Consider the following 15,283-nt stretch of genomic DNA (forward strand, 5'->3'; position numbering starts at 1 on the left):
TACGTGGCAAGTTACCGATCCAAATCACCTTCCACCACTCTAAAATAACTTGACTTAGCTCCTTAGCTCTTCTCCTCTCTCTATTTCATGTGTTTCTAAATTTTCACTTATGAAAATCTCCCAATTTCATAACTTAAGAAGTGATTTTCTAGTCCGTGCACCGCGGCACATGCAGCACAAGCCACAACGCGTGGAACAGTAAGATTTATTCTCACCATGTGCACTTGCTTCAACCTAAAATGCACTCCTATCACCTATATCTGCTCACACAACATACAAACAAGTCAAATTACCAATTAATCATTCGAATCTCTAATCCCATACTAACTTTCACTTCACCCTCAATTAACCTCTAAATATAGGATTAAAAAATTTAGGATGTTATACATAAAAGCTCCTTCAAGAACCTAGCCTTACATATTCAAGTGATCACTAAGATAAAGCTCCAAAATCATAGCCATTCTTCCTCTTGAAATTACCCAATGATAGTGATGTTTGATCCTTGTGAAAGCTCTAGGTTATGGAGAGGAAGATGAGAGGAAGAGAATAATTTATTTTTATGAGATTTGAACAGTTAGAATGAAAGATATGGAGGAGAGAGAGTGATAGTATAGAGAGAGAATGAGAGAATTTGATGAATTTGAAACTTAAAAACTAAGCAAATATGGTGAATGATCTAAAAAATGATCTAAAAATTAATCAAAGACCTATCTAAAAGGTGTTATGGCTAAAATTCCTATAAGCTACTTGGTCAGTAAGTTGCCACAAAACTAAACATAAGTGATTAGGCAAGGTGAGGTTAAATGTAGTCTAGGTTGCAAGTCAATTAGGGTGATAATTTCAATGTTGCTCTTATTAATTGTTTCAATCTCATGTGTGCATGAACATGTTAAGCTCTTATGTTTCCCCATTCAACATAGGAATTCATGCCCAAGGATGCTTCTAAAAGTCATCAAGCTGATTTGCAATTTTCTTGAGCAAGACAAGTCAACTTAATGCCAACCTTGGTCCTTTATATGCAAGTGTATGGTAAACCTTATGTGCCCCTTAATTTGCATTGAAATTCAAGCCTAATGAAGCCAAATCAGATCTGAAATTTTGTCTATTAAGCTCTTTTTTGTTCAAAGCCAAGTCTTGAATCACAGGTCTCTTCCATGCAAAAGATCACATAAGACAACAACATGAAATTTGACTAAGGTATTTATACGTGTGATAAAATATTTATTCAAACCCTAATATCTTTTTGCATGTGGCTTTAAAATCCACTCAAAACTTCATAAACACACATGAGAAATATAAGGTGGCCATGCATGCATACAAATTAGGTCAAATTAGCCACATTGACAAGTCAACCAAAAATGTTGACTTTTTAACCCTAGGTCCAAATGCAACTTTTAAGACTAAATATTTTGACTTAAATAAACCTAATACCAATGCACATATAAAATTCTAGATTTGACCTTCACTTACCAACAAAGTACAAAATGACTAAAATACCCCTAACATGCATAACTTCTCTCTAGGTCCCAAAACCCTAACTTAACACCAAAAATATACATTCCAGGGTTTCTTACTATGAAATGTGGTCCTAAATTCCTAAGAAAAGTGTGTAACAAATATGACCTATCAAAATTGTCCCATACTTATCTTTTATACTCCGGGAAAAATCTAATCAAAAGAATAACTCTCACCTCACAAAATCCTAAAAACTTAAAAAAAATAAAGAAGAAAACTCAATAGCAAGGAAAATCAAACTAAAAATCAAGGAAATTTTTCATATACACAAATAAGATGTTGCTGTCCTAATTAAAGAATCTTATCCCTCACAAGTAAAGCATTAAAGAGATACAAAATCATACATGCAGCCTCATAAGGATATAGTATTTGCTCTTAATCCACTCAAATGTTTGAAGGTATTTCATTTCACTCAATGTACATTAGCAAAGAACCTTACCATAGGCTTGTAATTCCTCTACCTCTCCACTACTACTTTACAAATGTTTTCAAGAATCAATTGGTCTTTATTATGGATGTAATTGGCTATCAAGAGGATATACTTGGATTTGCATGTGAAGGGGTGAAGTTTTGGCTCAAGAACCATGCCTTGACCACAATGTGAGCATGCAACAATGTTCAAAACTTTCCAAACCTTAACTAAGTGGATATAAACTCAAGTGAACAATAAGAATGAAAAGGATATGAAAAAACAAGGAACACCTTTAGTGGTAGAAATATAGTCCCAATATGAATGTTGCATCATATATCCCATAGTGCTAGATTCACCATATAGATTTGTTTTTACACATACCCATATACACACAAATTGAACTCCTACCCACTATGATCATGCCTTTATCACGCATAAGCCACTACTTTCATGCTTATTTTAGTGTGTGTGTGTGTATGTATATGTGATTCAAAAGCTCATAATAATTAAATAAACATTTCAGAACACCTTTAATGCCAAAACCATAAACATTATAAAACACCACATTCAAAAATTCACAAGCATTAAAATCATACTAGACATAATTACTCCTATGTAGTTATAATAGTTAAAAACATAACAAACGATATAGTTACCTTAACTTTTTTGTCTGCAAGAAAGGTTAGCCATGGTACACTTCCTTACTTGTACTTCTTTTGCTCAATTTACATACTAGTCACACAAATCTACACCATTAGCACCCAAAGTCAATTGCCATATTGACTAAAAGTACTAATTACAATAATTGAGCACCTAAATGCCATCAACTCCCTTGTCTGAGTTCATTTCCATATTCTACACCCATTTATCACTCACTGCAGGCTTTAACATGCTCATTTCCAAATTTCACTTATTTTCTCTTTGTAAATTTGAATAATTTTAGCTTACAGCTTCAAAGCTCTTTCGTTAAAAGCTCAAACCAATTGCAAAGTCTTAATTTAATTTTAAAGAGCCTTTTTACTACTATAGGGTAAAAAATAACCCCTTAAAACTTCTAAATTCAATTTTCTAATAGTTTAGATAAGAGAAATTAGTGAAAAATTGAAGGTTAAGGCAGTATGAGACTTACATAATAAGTAATAGATTGGAAATATCACCCTAGCTCTTGAAATTGATTGCCCTAGTAGAGACCCTTCTCTTCTATACTCTCTCATACTTCTTTTCCTTAGTTTCCCCTGCCTTCTACAAGCTGATCCACAAGCATTTAAGGCATTTTCTATGCCATACACCGCGACGCACTCAGCACTAGCCACAATAGGTGGCACAATAGTGAAACTTCTCACCACACTCACATGCTTTGCTTCTTAATGCTGTGCTTTCACTCTAATCTATCCATTCAACATCTTAAGGGGTCAAAACAACATTCCATCATCCAAGAACCTAATCACACTCTAAATTACTAATTCACCCTTATTAGTAATTAATTTCTGAATTAAGAATTCAGGATGTTATAGTGAGCTTTAATAATTGAAACATACTTGGTGAGGTGCCCAATTATAACAAGTCTAGAAGTGAAAAACTGATTGTATATAGAAATATGCTCTGAGCTTAGAAGCATTCCTTCTTTAAAACATTCCTCATAAAAGTCACTAGAAGGCACATTACTGCCATCTTTAGATAGTTCTCTTTTAAGCCTGGTTAGTTCATCTACAAATTGACTAGCCTGTGGAACTTCTCTTATAGGCTCCTTCCTAACTCTTAGGGTTCTGCTCTTTTTTATGGCTAAGTTAGAGATGTTCCAACCTCTTGAACCATGGTCTTAGTAAATTTTCTCTTCTTTGTGATTTTTACACTTTGCTTCTTCCTAATCTCCTTCGTTCGTGCCATTTCTAGAGATACAAACTTAATAAGAAAGGGAGCTAGGTTATGGATTAAGAGGAGTTTAGTAGGAATTTAAGGTGTGAAAAAGTGTTTGTAAGTGATGGGTAATGAAATTGAAACACAATAATGGTCAGAGAAAGATTAGGGAGGAAGTTAAGAATTAAATAGAGTTGTAATGGTCAGATTTTTAGAAGTTAGAATGTTTGTGGAATAAAGAATCTGACATAAAGTATATGTGTGTATATATATATAGTTATAAGCCTTCATGCGTTATTTGTCACTTCATGAGTTCTTGTAGATGTTTCACGCTTGAAAATAAGACATTCCATGCTTGATCCATCCATATGATGAATTTATAGAATTTTGAGATTTTAGCTCAAGCTATTCATGTGTGATCATAAAACATTTTCATATGTGAAATGTCAAGGGCAAATGAAGAAGGCTTTCAAAAGTGAATTTAACACTTGAAAGCTCCCAACCTTTACGCTTGATTTGTCATGACTCAAAGGGTATCTCTCTGTAAGATGATTCATGCTTGAAGGCCAAAAGCTCTCACACATGACTTGTCATGACTTAAGGAAGGTAGCTTTCTGTGTGACATTTCATACTTGAAAGCTACTTGCTCTCACATGTGATTTGCCATGCCTTATGAAAGCTACTTTTTTGAAAAGCATTTCAAGCATGTGAGCTACATAAAATCACACTTAAAATGTCCTAAAACATCAAAAATGGCTCTCTTTACTCTAATTCTAACTAAAGATCAAAGTATAAAGAAAGTAAAAGAATGTAAAGTTAAAACTTAAAAATTTATCATAACTCATTGGGATTTACCATTAGTTAAAACTTAAAAATTTATCATAACTCATTGGGATTTACCATTCCTAATTCTCTTCTTATAAAGGTAAATTGTTCTTCAGCTAAAGGTTTAGTGAAGATATTTACTAGTTGCTCAGTTATGGGATAAATTCCAATACAACGTCCTTTTGCACATGATCTCTTAAAAAATGATGCCTTATATCAATGTGCTTAGTTCTTGAATGTTGGGTAAGATTCTTTCAAGATTAATGGTACTTGTGTTGTCACATTTGATTGGAATTTCCTTGAGATGAATTCCTAGATCTTTCAATTGTTATTTCAACCATAAAATATGTGCACAATAGCTTCCAATAGCCAAATACTCGGCTTCACATGAAGAGAGTGACATGCTATTCTACTTTTTGCTGAACCATGAGATAAGTGAGCCTTCAAAAAATTGGCATATTCCACTTATACTCTTTCTATCAGTCTTATAACTAATATGATCAACATCTGAATAGGTGATTAGATTAGGCTACCTTCTTTTAGGAGAGTCCTAATTGTGGTGTGCCATTTAGGTACTTAAAGATTCTTTTCATAACTTTTAGATGAGACTCTCTTGGATCTGATCAAAATCTTGCACATATATAGACACTTAGCATAATGCCAGGTCCACTAGTAATGAGGTATAGTAATAATCTAATTATTTTTCTAAATTTGGTTTGATCCACCTTCTTCCCTTTATCATCTTTATCTATTTTGATAGAAGCACTCAAAAGGATATTGCTTGGATTGGAATTTTCAAATCTAAATTTCTTTAACAGCTCATATGTGTATTTGGTCTAGCTTATGAAGATCCCATCTTTCATTTGCTTGACTGCAATCCAAGGAAGAAGTTCAGCTCCCCTATCATGGACATCTCAATTTCTCCTTACATAATCTTAACAAACTTCTCACAAAGAAATTCATTAGTAACTCCAAAAATAATATCATCAATATAAATTTGAACTACTAAAATATCACTTCCTTCAACTTGAAAGAATGAGGTTTTATCTACTAAACCTCTTTTAAAGTTTTTATTTAGTAGGAAAGTACTTAACCTATCATACCAAGCTCTCAGAGTTTATTTGAGACCATATAAGACCTTCTTCAGTTTGTAGACAGGATTTGGCAAGGTTAGATCTTCAAATCCTAGATGTTTCTCTACATAAACTTCTTTATTAATTAGTCCATTCAAGAATTCACTTTTAACATCCATTTGAAGAAGTTTATAGTCTTTTATGCAAGCAAATACAAGTAAAAGTCTAATAGCCTCAAGTCCAGCAACTAAAGCAAATGTTTCATTATAGTTAATACATTTTCTTGATTATTCTTGGGCTACGTTTTCTATTTATGAGGATGAGATTTTGATTTGCTTACTCCATATACATGCAAATCTACCTACTTCATATTTTCCATGTATCAATTTTCATTCCTTGCCTCTATCTATTTTTTCATCCTTGTTCTACTCGAATGAACATGCTTAGATGCTTCTTGATTGATATAAGTGTTTTATATAAGGCTATGCACATTCCCCATGCATTCTATGTGCATTAGATAGTGCTAAAACTTCCAACCATAAACAAACTGAAAGATGGGTGTTTGAAAATGGAATTTTTTGGACAAATAAATGGCATAAATGTGTAGATCTAAAAAAAATGGAGAAAATGATACCAAGAATGCATGAATTGGAGGTCGGATGGAGGAGATATGACCTCCGAAAGATTTAAGTCTGGCAGACCAAACTTGTCAGAGGAACCGAGTCAAGCTAACTTGGCTGGAGGTAGAAGATGACAAAAAAGACATGTCTTATGATCATTGGCTGGTCCACACCACTTAATCAAGGAGTTTGTTAGAGAAATCAGTTATATAGATATTGACTTAACTCATGATTCAGTTGGAGGAAATAAAAAGGATATAAAGGTAGTTAGGGGTCTTACATTATGATATGTATGATTGGTATATGTTGGAATATGATGATTTATTGAATAATTAATGTTTTATAATTGTCCCATTTGGCACCTCACGAGCACAAATTAGTATGTGTAGTAGATAGGGTTATTGGTTACTAAAACATTGTTTCTCCCCTTAGGTTGCTTAGCAATTTGCAAGTGAAAGTTGATACAGTAATTCATTTTAGAAAGTTTTGGAGGCTTAGTCTTATGTTGACTTGTATTCCCTTCTCTTTTGTTCATGTATTGAATTACTATATGTTGCCACATTTAAGGCTCATGCGTGTGTACTCTGATAATTTTTAATATATTTAATAATGTTGATTACTTGTTGCTGTGATTGTCGATTAGAAACTACATTTATGCAGATCAACATGTGTTAAGACATTTAAGTACAATGATGTTTTGGAATGTAAACTGTATATTCATAAGAAGTGATTTGAGAATGAAAATTGGGCTTTATAGTTGTCATCTGATTTGGGCTTCAGTTGCCCTAACCCATTTTTGAACACTTGAGATAATTTTGATAGCTAGAATTTAGAAGTTTGTTTTATTTAACCATGTTAGTAGGTTTGGACATTTTTTATGGTTTTGCATTGGAAGGAAAATTTTTAACCATGATAGTTTTTTTAAAGCTAAGAAAAATTCTTTTCTATCATTGGTAATGTTTTGAGTTAATTAAGTTGCCTTTATAATTATGGTAGAGTTTTCAAATTCTTAGTTTTCCAAATTTCGGCTTAGTTATCATAATTCTTCTATTATGGTTAGTTTTTTAAATTTTGAGAAAGACCTTTTTTTAACTGTAGTAGATTTTTTAATTAATTTTTTACCATAATAATTGATTTAATAATTTTATGATTAAATCATCCAGTATAATAAAGAGCTTGATATTGTTAGTTTTTAAAAAGAATGTGTCACATCACAGGAGCAAGTAACTAAACTATTTCGCAATTGCTTAAAGGAAGCAAACTGAACAATTTGACTAGTAATTATTTTTCTCAAGGCTTCGATTAGAAAAAAATAATAGTATGAAAAATTCAAACGCCAGTGCGGTTATACGTCATATTGATAATGTATCAGTCTTTAATTTAGCAAGAGAATTGGAGAAACCCATGTGTAAATTAACTCCATATAAATTTTAGCACTATTTTTTTTTTAAAAAAAAAGAATTCATAGTTTCTTTAAATAAACAAAACAGGGGACAACTTCTCCCAGGTATTCGCTTTCATAAAATAAATCCTCACAAAAAAAAATAATAAAGAGTTAAAAGGAAAATTCACCTTAAATTATAAATACAAAAGCATTTAAGATCTTAAACTTATTTTTGATAGAATATCCCTTTCAACTTTTTAAATTGGTGCAATATCGTCCCTATCGTTAATAAAAGTTAACTGTTAGTTGACTAAAATATTACAAAAAATAACCTCAAAAATTATATAAAATAGCCAAAAAAATGCCCAATCATAGACAAGGATACCAAAAAATGTATAATTTATTGGTCAATTAATTATCAAAGTTAATATTCATTATGGTAGAAGCAATATTGTAATGTTTTAAAATGTTGAAGGGAAAAATTGCATCAAAAATAAATTTAGGATTTCTAATGCTCCTAAACCTATGGTTTAAATTCCAATTTGCCATTTCATCAAAAAATAAAATAAAATAACTCAGAATTTAGAAGGCATTAATTTTTAAGAATGGGGCCCAACCCAGTATTTTTAATGTTGTTGGTATGTATTTGGAGTGCTGAAATATCTACGGAATTCAACCCTTGTGTTGTTGGTCCATCTTTGTTGCCGTAAAAAATGGGCAATCTGACATCATTCTGCACAGCTTCTTCCTCAAGAAATGCTTCATTGACCAACCAGCTAGAGAAAGCTTCTTTATAATCTCACATCATTCTGCACAGCTTCTTCCTCAAGAAATGCTCATTGACCAACCAGCTAGAGAAAACTCATCTATAAAACCCTTCACATAGCTACAATAATAATCTGATGAACCATACAGATCAAAACAGAAACACCTAATGGAAGAGAAAGCTAATAACCAAGTTGTGCTTTTAAGAGTTTGGTCAGGCGGCCCATGCACAAGGGTTGAACTAGCCCTTAAACTCAAGGGTATACCTTACAAATACTTGGAGGAAGATTTGACAAATAAGAGTGAATTGCTGCTGAAGAACAATCCTGTGCACAAGAAGGTTCCAGTGCTCTTGCACAATGACAAAGCAATAGCTGAGTCACTTGTCATCTTGGAATACATCGATGAGATTTGGAATCAAACCCCTAAACTCTTGCCTCATAATCCTTATCAAAGGGCAAAAGTTCGCTTCTGGGTCAATTATTTTGATCAAAAGGTTAGTATCTATTACTCTTCCTCAATTATTTGGCCTCACAATCCTCTTTTCTGTGTAATATTACTTTGAAGTGGCGTTTATACTGATGGATTTAAATTTGTATTTTAAATTTAAAATCTCGTATTTAAAATTTATGTATTTCAAATCCTTAGTTGGAGAATAATACAAAAAAAAATAAAGTTAAAGAAGAAGAGTTCAGATATAGGCTTGGTTTGGATGAGGTGAAAAGTGGGGGAAAAATAGGGAGCAAAGAAAATTATGATAAGAAATTTTTAAAAATATTATTTTTTAAACTATTTTTAAGAGTTTTCTCTTCTAGTTTTCCATTCTTCATACTTTTCTTCTCATATAAATGAATGGTTAACAGGAAAAAAGAAAATTTGGAATGACAAATTTATCTCTATTTTTCAACTGGTGAAAGACAATAATGAGAGATGAGAGAAGGAGTGAAAATGATAAAGGCACTAACATTGAAGATGTGTGGAGAACAAAACAGTTAGAATAGTTCGGATTTCAAATAATTAGAGTACACAAAAAATTCAAATTACAAAGGAATATAATAAGAATTGGATTTGGATTTTGCTTTGGATCAAATCTAAAATCCATAAATTTTCATGTATTTAAATGAGAGATTTGATCCAAATCCAAATCCATATCTCCATTAATTCAAACATGCATCGTGAATTTAATAAATTGATATACTAAACGTTTGATTGTTCTTAGATTCTAATAAAAACTGATTTTGCTTATAGATCCCTCCAGCTATCTACCCCATCTTTTTATCAAGAGGAGAAGAGAGACAAAAAGCAATTGAAAACTTGAATGAGATGATTAGAGTTTTCACTGAAGGGGTGAAGCAGGATTTTGCTGATCAGGAATTCCCTTATTATAATGGTAATAAGTCCTTGGGACTACTTGATGTTGTGGTGGGAGCTCATGCTTGCAACTACAAGGTCATCAATGAAGCTCTGGGAATGGAAGTGATTCATCCTCACATGAACTCAGAGTTCTTGTCATGGATGGATTCCTTGAAGGACCATCCTCAGGTGAAGGAGACACTACCTCCTCATGACAAGCTCGTGGCCAAATTCATTGAGAAATTTGGTCCTATCAACTAAAGCTTCTTGTTCTAATCACAGAATTAAATATAATCTGCATACAAATGCATTTCTTATGTTTCATTTTGTGGGTTTTAAGAATTGAAGATGGTTTGTTGTAAAATAAATTATTATCAACTGTTTCTTTGTATGACAAGAAAGTTGTATAATTGCTCCCTATTAGTTTGTTCACGGGATGAGGTGTCTGATTTTAACTTGAATGCATAAAACTTGATTCGATTGCCACGATTTGCCCCTAAATTTTTTTTTTCCTCCATCAATTTAGCTTTCATCTTTAAAACTATCAGTACAATGCAATCTATATATAAAAAGTACAAAAATAAAAAGAAAAAGGAAGAGAAACCAGCTAGTCAGTATACTCTTGTGGTGAGAATTTTTTGATTGCCAAGAAATAGGAATTTTTTTTTTCATTTCCTTAATTAATTAAGAAATTCTCCTAGTTCAGAAGTTGTATGGTAAAACAGACAAGCGCCAATCTTCAAAGAGTATATTTATGGGAAACTATTTCTATCAAGTACCCGAATTTTTACTTACGCATATTGCTCAGCACAATCATAATATTATAAATATCCAGTACACAGTAATCATTAACCAACCAAATAATTTTGTAGTTGAAGTTAAAGCACAAAAGGCTGTTAAGCCGTCACACTAGTAATGAACATTCTAACATAATTGATTTGATAGCATTGTATTTCTTCATTGTCACAGAAACAATTGTGTGAATCAATTTGTAGATATGTTAATGGTGAACAAGCTCGCAACAGACGACAAAATCCAAGAGACCAAACACCAACGACCATATCCACTACTCCAATGGATCTCCCATCACTCTTTACATGTACACATACAAAGTGTAAAATTTGTGAGTTTTGTCCTAGTAGCTCACTAGCATTAGAACATATCTTTAAGTTTAAACAGAGATTACAGATCATTCACTAATAAAATCTTTACATTAATAGCAAAATTTGATTTCCATGGCTTTATGATTTATGAACCAAGTTCTTGCCAATAAAAATCTCCTCAGCACTCATACCTTTAATAATTTACAGTGCACTTCCAATTTAAGGCCTTACTAGCAGCTGTTACTTAGGACTAGAGGTCTAGTTTGAGAACAAAATTGCATTGTTTAAACCTATTTTTATACTTTATTGGAAGAATGATAGTTATGTTTTAAAAGATTGAATTAATGATAATTAAATTCTCTTTAAAATTTTTTAAAGAGATGAGTAATAAATATTGATTCAAACAATTACAAAGAATAATCTTAATTATAATCCAAGAGTTATATTTATAACTAAAATACCTTATTTGCAATTGAAACTTTTAGCTTTGCAATTGTTTCAATCAATATGGGAGAATCACATTCAGGGACCACTCAAGCAAATTATTTATATACAAGAATTATCTCATTCAAGGGGGAAAAAAAAAACACAACTCCTATTTTAATAATAATCAATTTCGTATTGATTATTATTTGCAAATAATTTATTTGAGTGTTCCTTAGATATGATTCTCCCAATTATTATTTTCACCTCATTTTTAAGAAAACTTTGTCGAAAACTTAATTATAATTAATTTAATATTTTGTGACTGAAATTTCATTCTCCCTAATTGATTGGCGTATACATATAATTTTTTTTTCCTTTTTCCAAAATTCCTGCTGATACTAGCGGACTTGTTTTCTCGTATTCAGTACTAATCCAAGCAATTCAAGTCCCGTAGCATGGCAGTTTTGGTCGTAAAGACAAAGAATATGTCCACCTTGTTTGGTAGAAGTTTGGGTTTGCCCCAAAATATCGTCACTCTGGGCTTCTTGCGGCTGGTTTGTTCAAAGAAACAATTTCGGTGTGATTTCTACCAAAAAAATTAAAAAAATAAAGGTAGAGTGCGATTTTTTCATTGCTTTTGTAATTAAAATGTACAAAACTTTTGAATTTTAAAAGAGTTGCACAAGACTAGAGTTGAGAGACAAGCAGGGCTTGGCTCATATGAGCCCAACTCTCATAGGTTCAAACCCATAAATTCAGTTTTTCTAGTTTTAACTATTTTTTTTTTTTTAACTGAAACTATTTTTCTTAAACTCACCATTTATTCAAGTGACTCGCGACAAGACTTGTAAAGCCTTGCTTTCTTAAAAAAAAAATACTTTTAAAAAATAAAGTTCAACATTATAACATTACAAATTAATCAAAATTTTTAAAAAAAATTAAAATAAAGAAAATAAATCCAGATCTTCAATTACATCACAATTATAAGTTATTCTTTAACATGCTAATCACTTGATATATATACATGTATTAACTTGCTTAACAAATCAAATATCTAAATTAATAATCGTTTCATATTATCACACTATCACAAAAATGTTTTAAATAACAAATTTACCAAAAAACAAAAAAAAACAAAAGGGAGATGGAGTTTATGATCATAAATCTTATCTTAATTCATAAACTACCATGAAAAATGAATTACAAAACACTCACATTTCTTCATTTTTTTAATATACTTTTTTTAAAAAATAATATTAGCTTAGAGGGCCGCTCGAGCCTTGTTTTTTATAGGACATAATAAGGTTGTACAAATTTGAATATGCTAAAAATTCTTAATTTATCAAGCCCAAGCCTCTATAAAAATAGATTTAAATAAGCAATCTACTAAGCTCGGCATATATTCCCAACTTTACACAAAACCTCTCACCTTTACATTTTTAAAATTAACCTTCCTAACTTTTTATTTATTTTCACCATAGATTTTTCAACTATTTGTCTTGGCATGTAGTAGCTTACATCATATTTAATGTAAGATAATAATAATTTTAAAAGAATTTTATCCATATTTGTTCTGTTATTATTAGCTTACATCAAATGCCACATAAATTACTATGTATTTTTTTAATATAATATCACAATTTTTGTTAGTAAGATAAATATAAAATAATAATAAGAGAATCTATGGTAAAAATATAAAAAGTTAAGAAGGTTAATTTTAATTTTTTTATGGTGATTTTTCGCCAACTTTTATTCAACTTCCTTTTCCTTTCTTATACTTGGTGCATTGTCAATGCTTGACAGAGATGCTAGTTAGCTCAAATCATCAATACAAACATATATTTATAGAAGGATGTAAATGTTAGCCTTATATATTTAATATACTTGTTTTTAATTAAATCAAGATATGTATATTTTTTTTATAGGTTATGTATTTATAACAAATTCTTGTTATTGATATTGTTAATATATTAAAGTGCACATGTCTTGATTTGATTAGATAAAAATATATTAATTCCTCTAATGAAATTATTAAATTTAAGTACATAAGTTTTGCCCATTATAGAAAACCATGATATTTACAAATTATAGATAATACAATTCCTCTAACTAGATTCTGACTCCCATGTGCGGGACAGGAGAGTTCAGACAGAATGTGAAAATTTCAAATAAGAATTCAAAGTGGAGATAATGCCGTATTAATTTTGCTTTTTTTTTTTTCACTGTATGATTTCATAAAATTTGATGAAAAGGCAAAGGAAACTTGCTGAAAGCAAGCATCCGCATAGAAAAATTTAAACGATACTAAAGCATTATAGACGAAATCATCATCAATATACATTGAAAGATGATAATAGAAGTGGCAAACCCGTAAATGGTTCAAGTTTTCTTAAATTCTAATTCTCTTGCCATGCACAAGAGCACTAGCTGTCAAAAATTACCAATAAAATTATAAGAGGAGTTGCCAATTGAGCACCTAAATGAAATTAAATGACCAAATTTTCAATTCTCAAGTGCTGGATGCTTGTTTCCATATATTGTGTAATGATTATCCTTTATTTTTGTCAACAGAAAGTAAAGGAGAAATGAAGAAACAAAGTAAATAGTTTGAGAACATTTGAATTTGAATTTAAAATAAAAATAAGGGGATGGACCATTTAAAAGTTGGCTTGAAAAAATGGGGGTGAATGAAACGTGTACTCCTCCTCACTTTTTTTTTTCCGGTTAAGATATATTTTTGTTTCTGATTTTTTTTGTCAAAAAACATTGAACATCTTATACTAATAAGTGAGATAATTTTTTTAAATTATTTTTTCGAGTAACAAAAAATTATTCTGTTAATTAGCCATTAACTTCCTCATTTTCTATTGACATGATAGATGCATGAGGTACACATGTCAAACAAATCTATTTTAGTATAGGGATATTTATTGTGAGCATTAATATTAAATCATTTGACATGATGTTGTGTCATGAGGCTTATTAACTCATAAGTAACTTGAAATATTTATCTTTATTTTTAAATTGTACAATAATTTTATAATATATATAATTTTTTAATTTGATTATCATGTCATCATTTTAACTATAGGGCAAACTGGTTAGAGTATGTGAATCATGAACACCTAGCATTCTTAGTTCAATCCAGCCAATTGCAAAAACATTGGAAACACTATTGCTTCATTGCTTCCACTCACTTGAAACTAAGGAAAATGATAATTAAGAATCTTATGAGAATATTAATGCTAAATTAAGAATTTTAATACTGAAATATGATAGAAGGAATACTGAAATTTAAAAATATCAATATTAAAAAGTTTTAATTTAATATTAATATTTTTATAAGTTCTTTATTTATTATTTTTTCTTGAAATTATTTTAAGTACAGGGCATTTTTTTTCTGACACAATGGACGAAATTTTTAACTGACCAATGGATAAGAGTTGTGGCGTGAGACTTCCACATTTATCCCGACGCAATGGACAAAAATATGTTTGACTTTTTCATCAAAATGTTATTTAATATTATTTGATTTTGTATACACCTGATTGGACAGAAAGTTGCGGAAAGGGTAGCCGAAGTCATCGCACCAGATAAAAGTACTGTTCCTGCACTGGCTACAATGCATTGGTGCAGGAGATGGGGGCACGTTCTGCGCTCGTCATGGAATGATGCCTGAAATAATCTAGATTATTTAAATTTAAATATTTTTTATTTTTCAAAATAGAAAAATTATAAAATTTAATAAATCTAATAATTATTAATATGTACAGTTTATATTTAATCAAAAAAGTTCATATTTAATATTATTTTCTTTCACAATTTTTATAAATTAATTATACATATTTACTAATGATTATTTTAAATATGACAGTATAGTAAGTTAAAAATTTTAAATCAAAACAATATAAAATAAATTTATATGATTAGTTTATAAATATTATGAAAAA

The 15,283-nt window shown here is 30.6% G+C and overlaps 1 protein-coding gene across 1 annotated transcript; it reads left to right on the top strand.

The window, feature by feature from the left end:
• The first annotated feature begins 8,492 nt into the window (after window positions 1-8,492).
• LOC129323138 (glutathione S-transferase U10-like) lies at window positions 8,493-10,290 on the top strand. The gene is made up of 2 exons (XM_054969712.1): window positions 8,493-8,947; window positions 9,700-10,290. The coding sequence occupies exons 1-2, from the start codon at window positions 8,621-8,623 to the stop codon at window positions 10,063-10,065; spliced, it is 693 nt and encodes a 230-aa protein (XP_054825687.1). The 5' UTR covers window positions 8,493-8,620; the 3' UTR covers window positions 10,066-10,290.
• The last annotated feature ends 4,993 nt before the right edge of the window (window positions 10,291-15,283 follow it).

The sequence above is a fragment of the Prosopis cineraria genome, unplaced genomic scaffold (genome assembly GCF_029017545.1).
Source record: "Prosopis cineraria cultivar Desert tree isolate PC_DT_omini unplaced genomic scaffold, ASM2901754v1 PC10, whole genome shotgun sequence".
Classification (NCBI taxonomy): Eukaryota; Viridiplantae; Streptophyta; class Magnoliopsida; order Fabales; family Fabaceae; genus Prosopis; species Prosopis cineraria.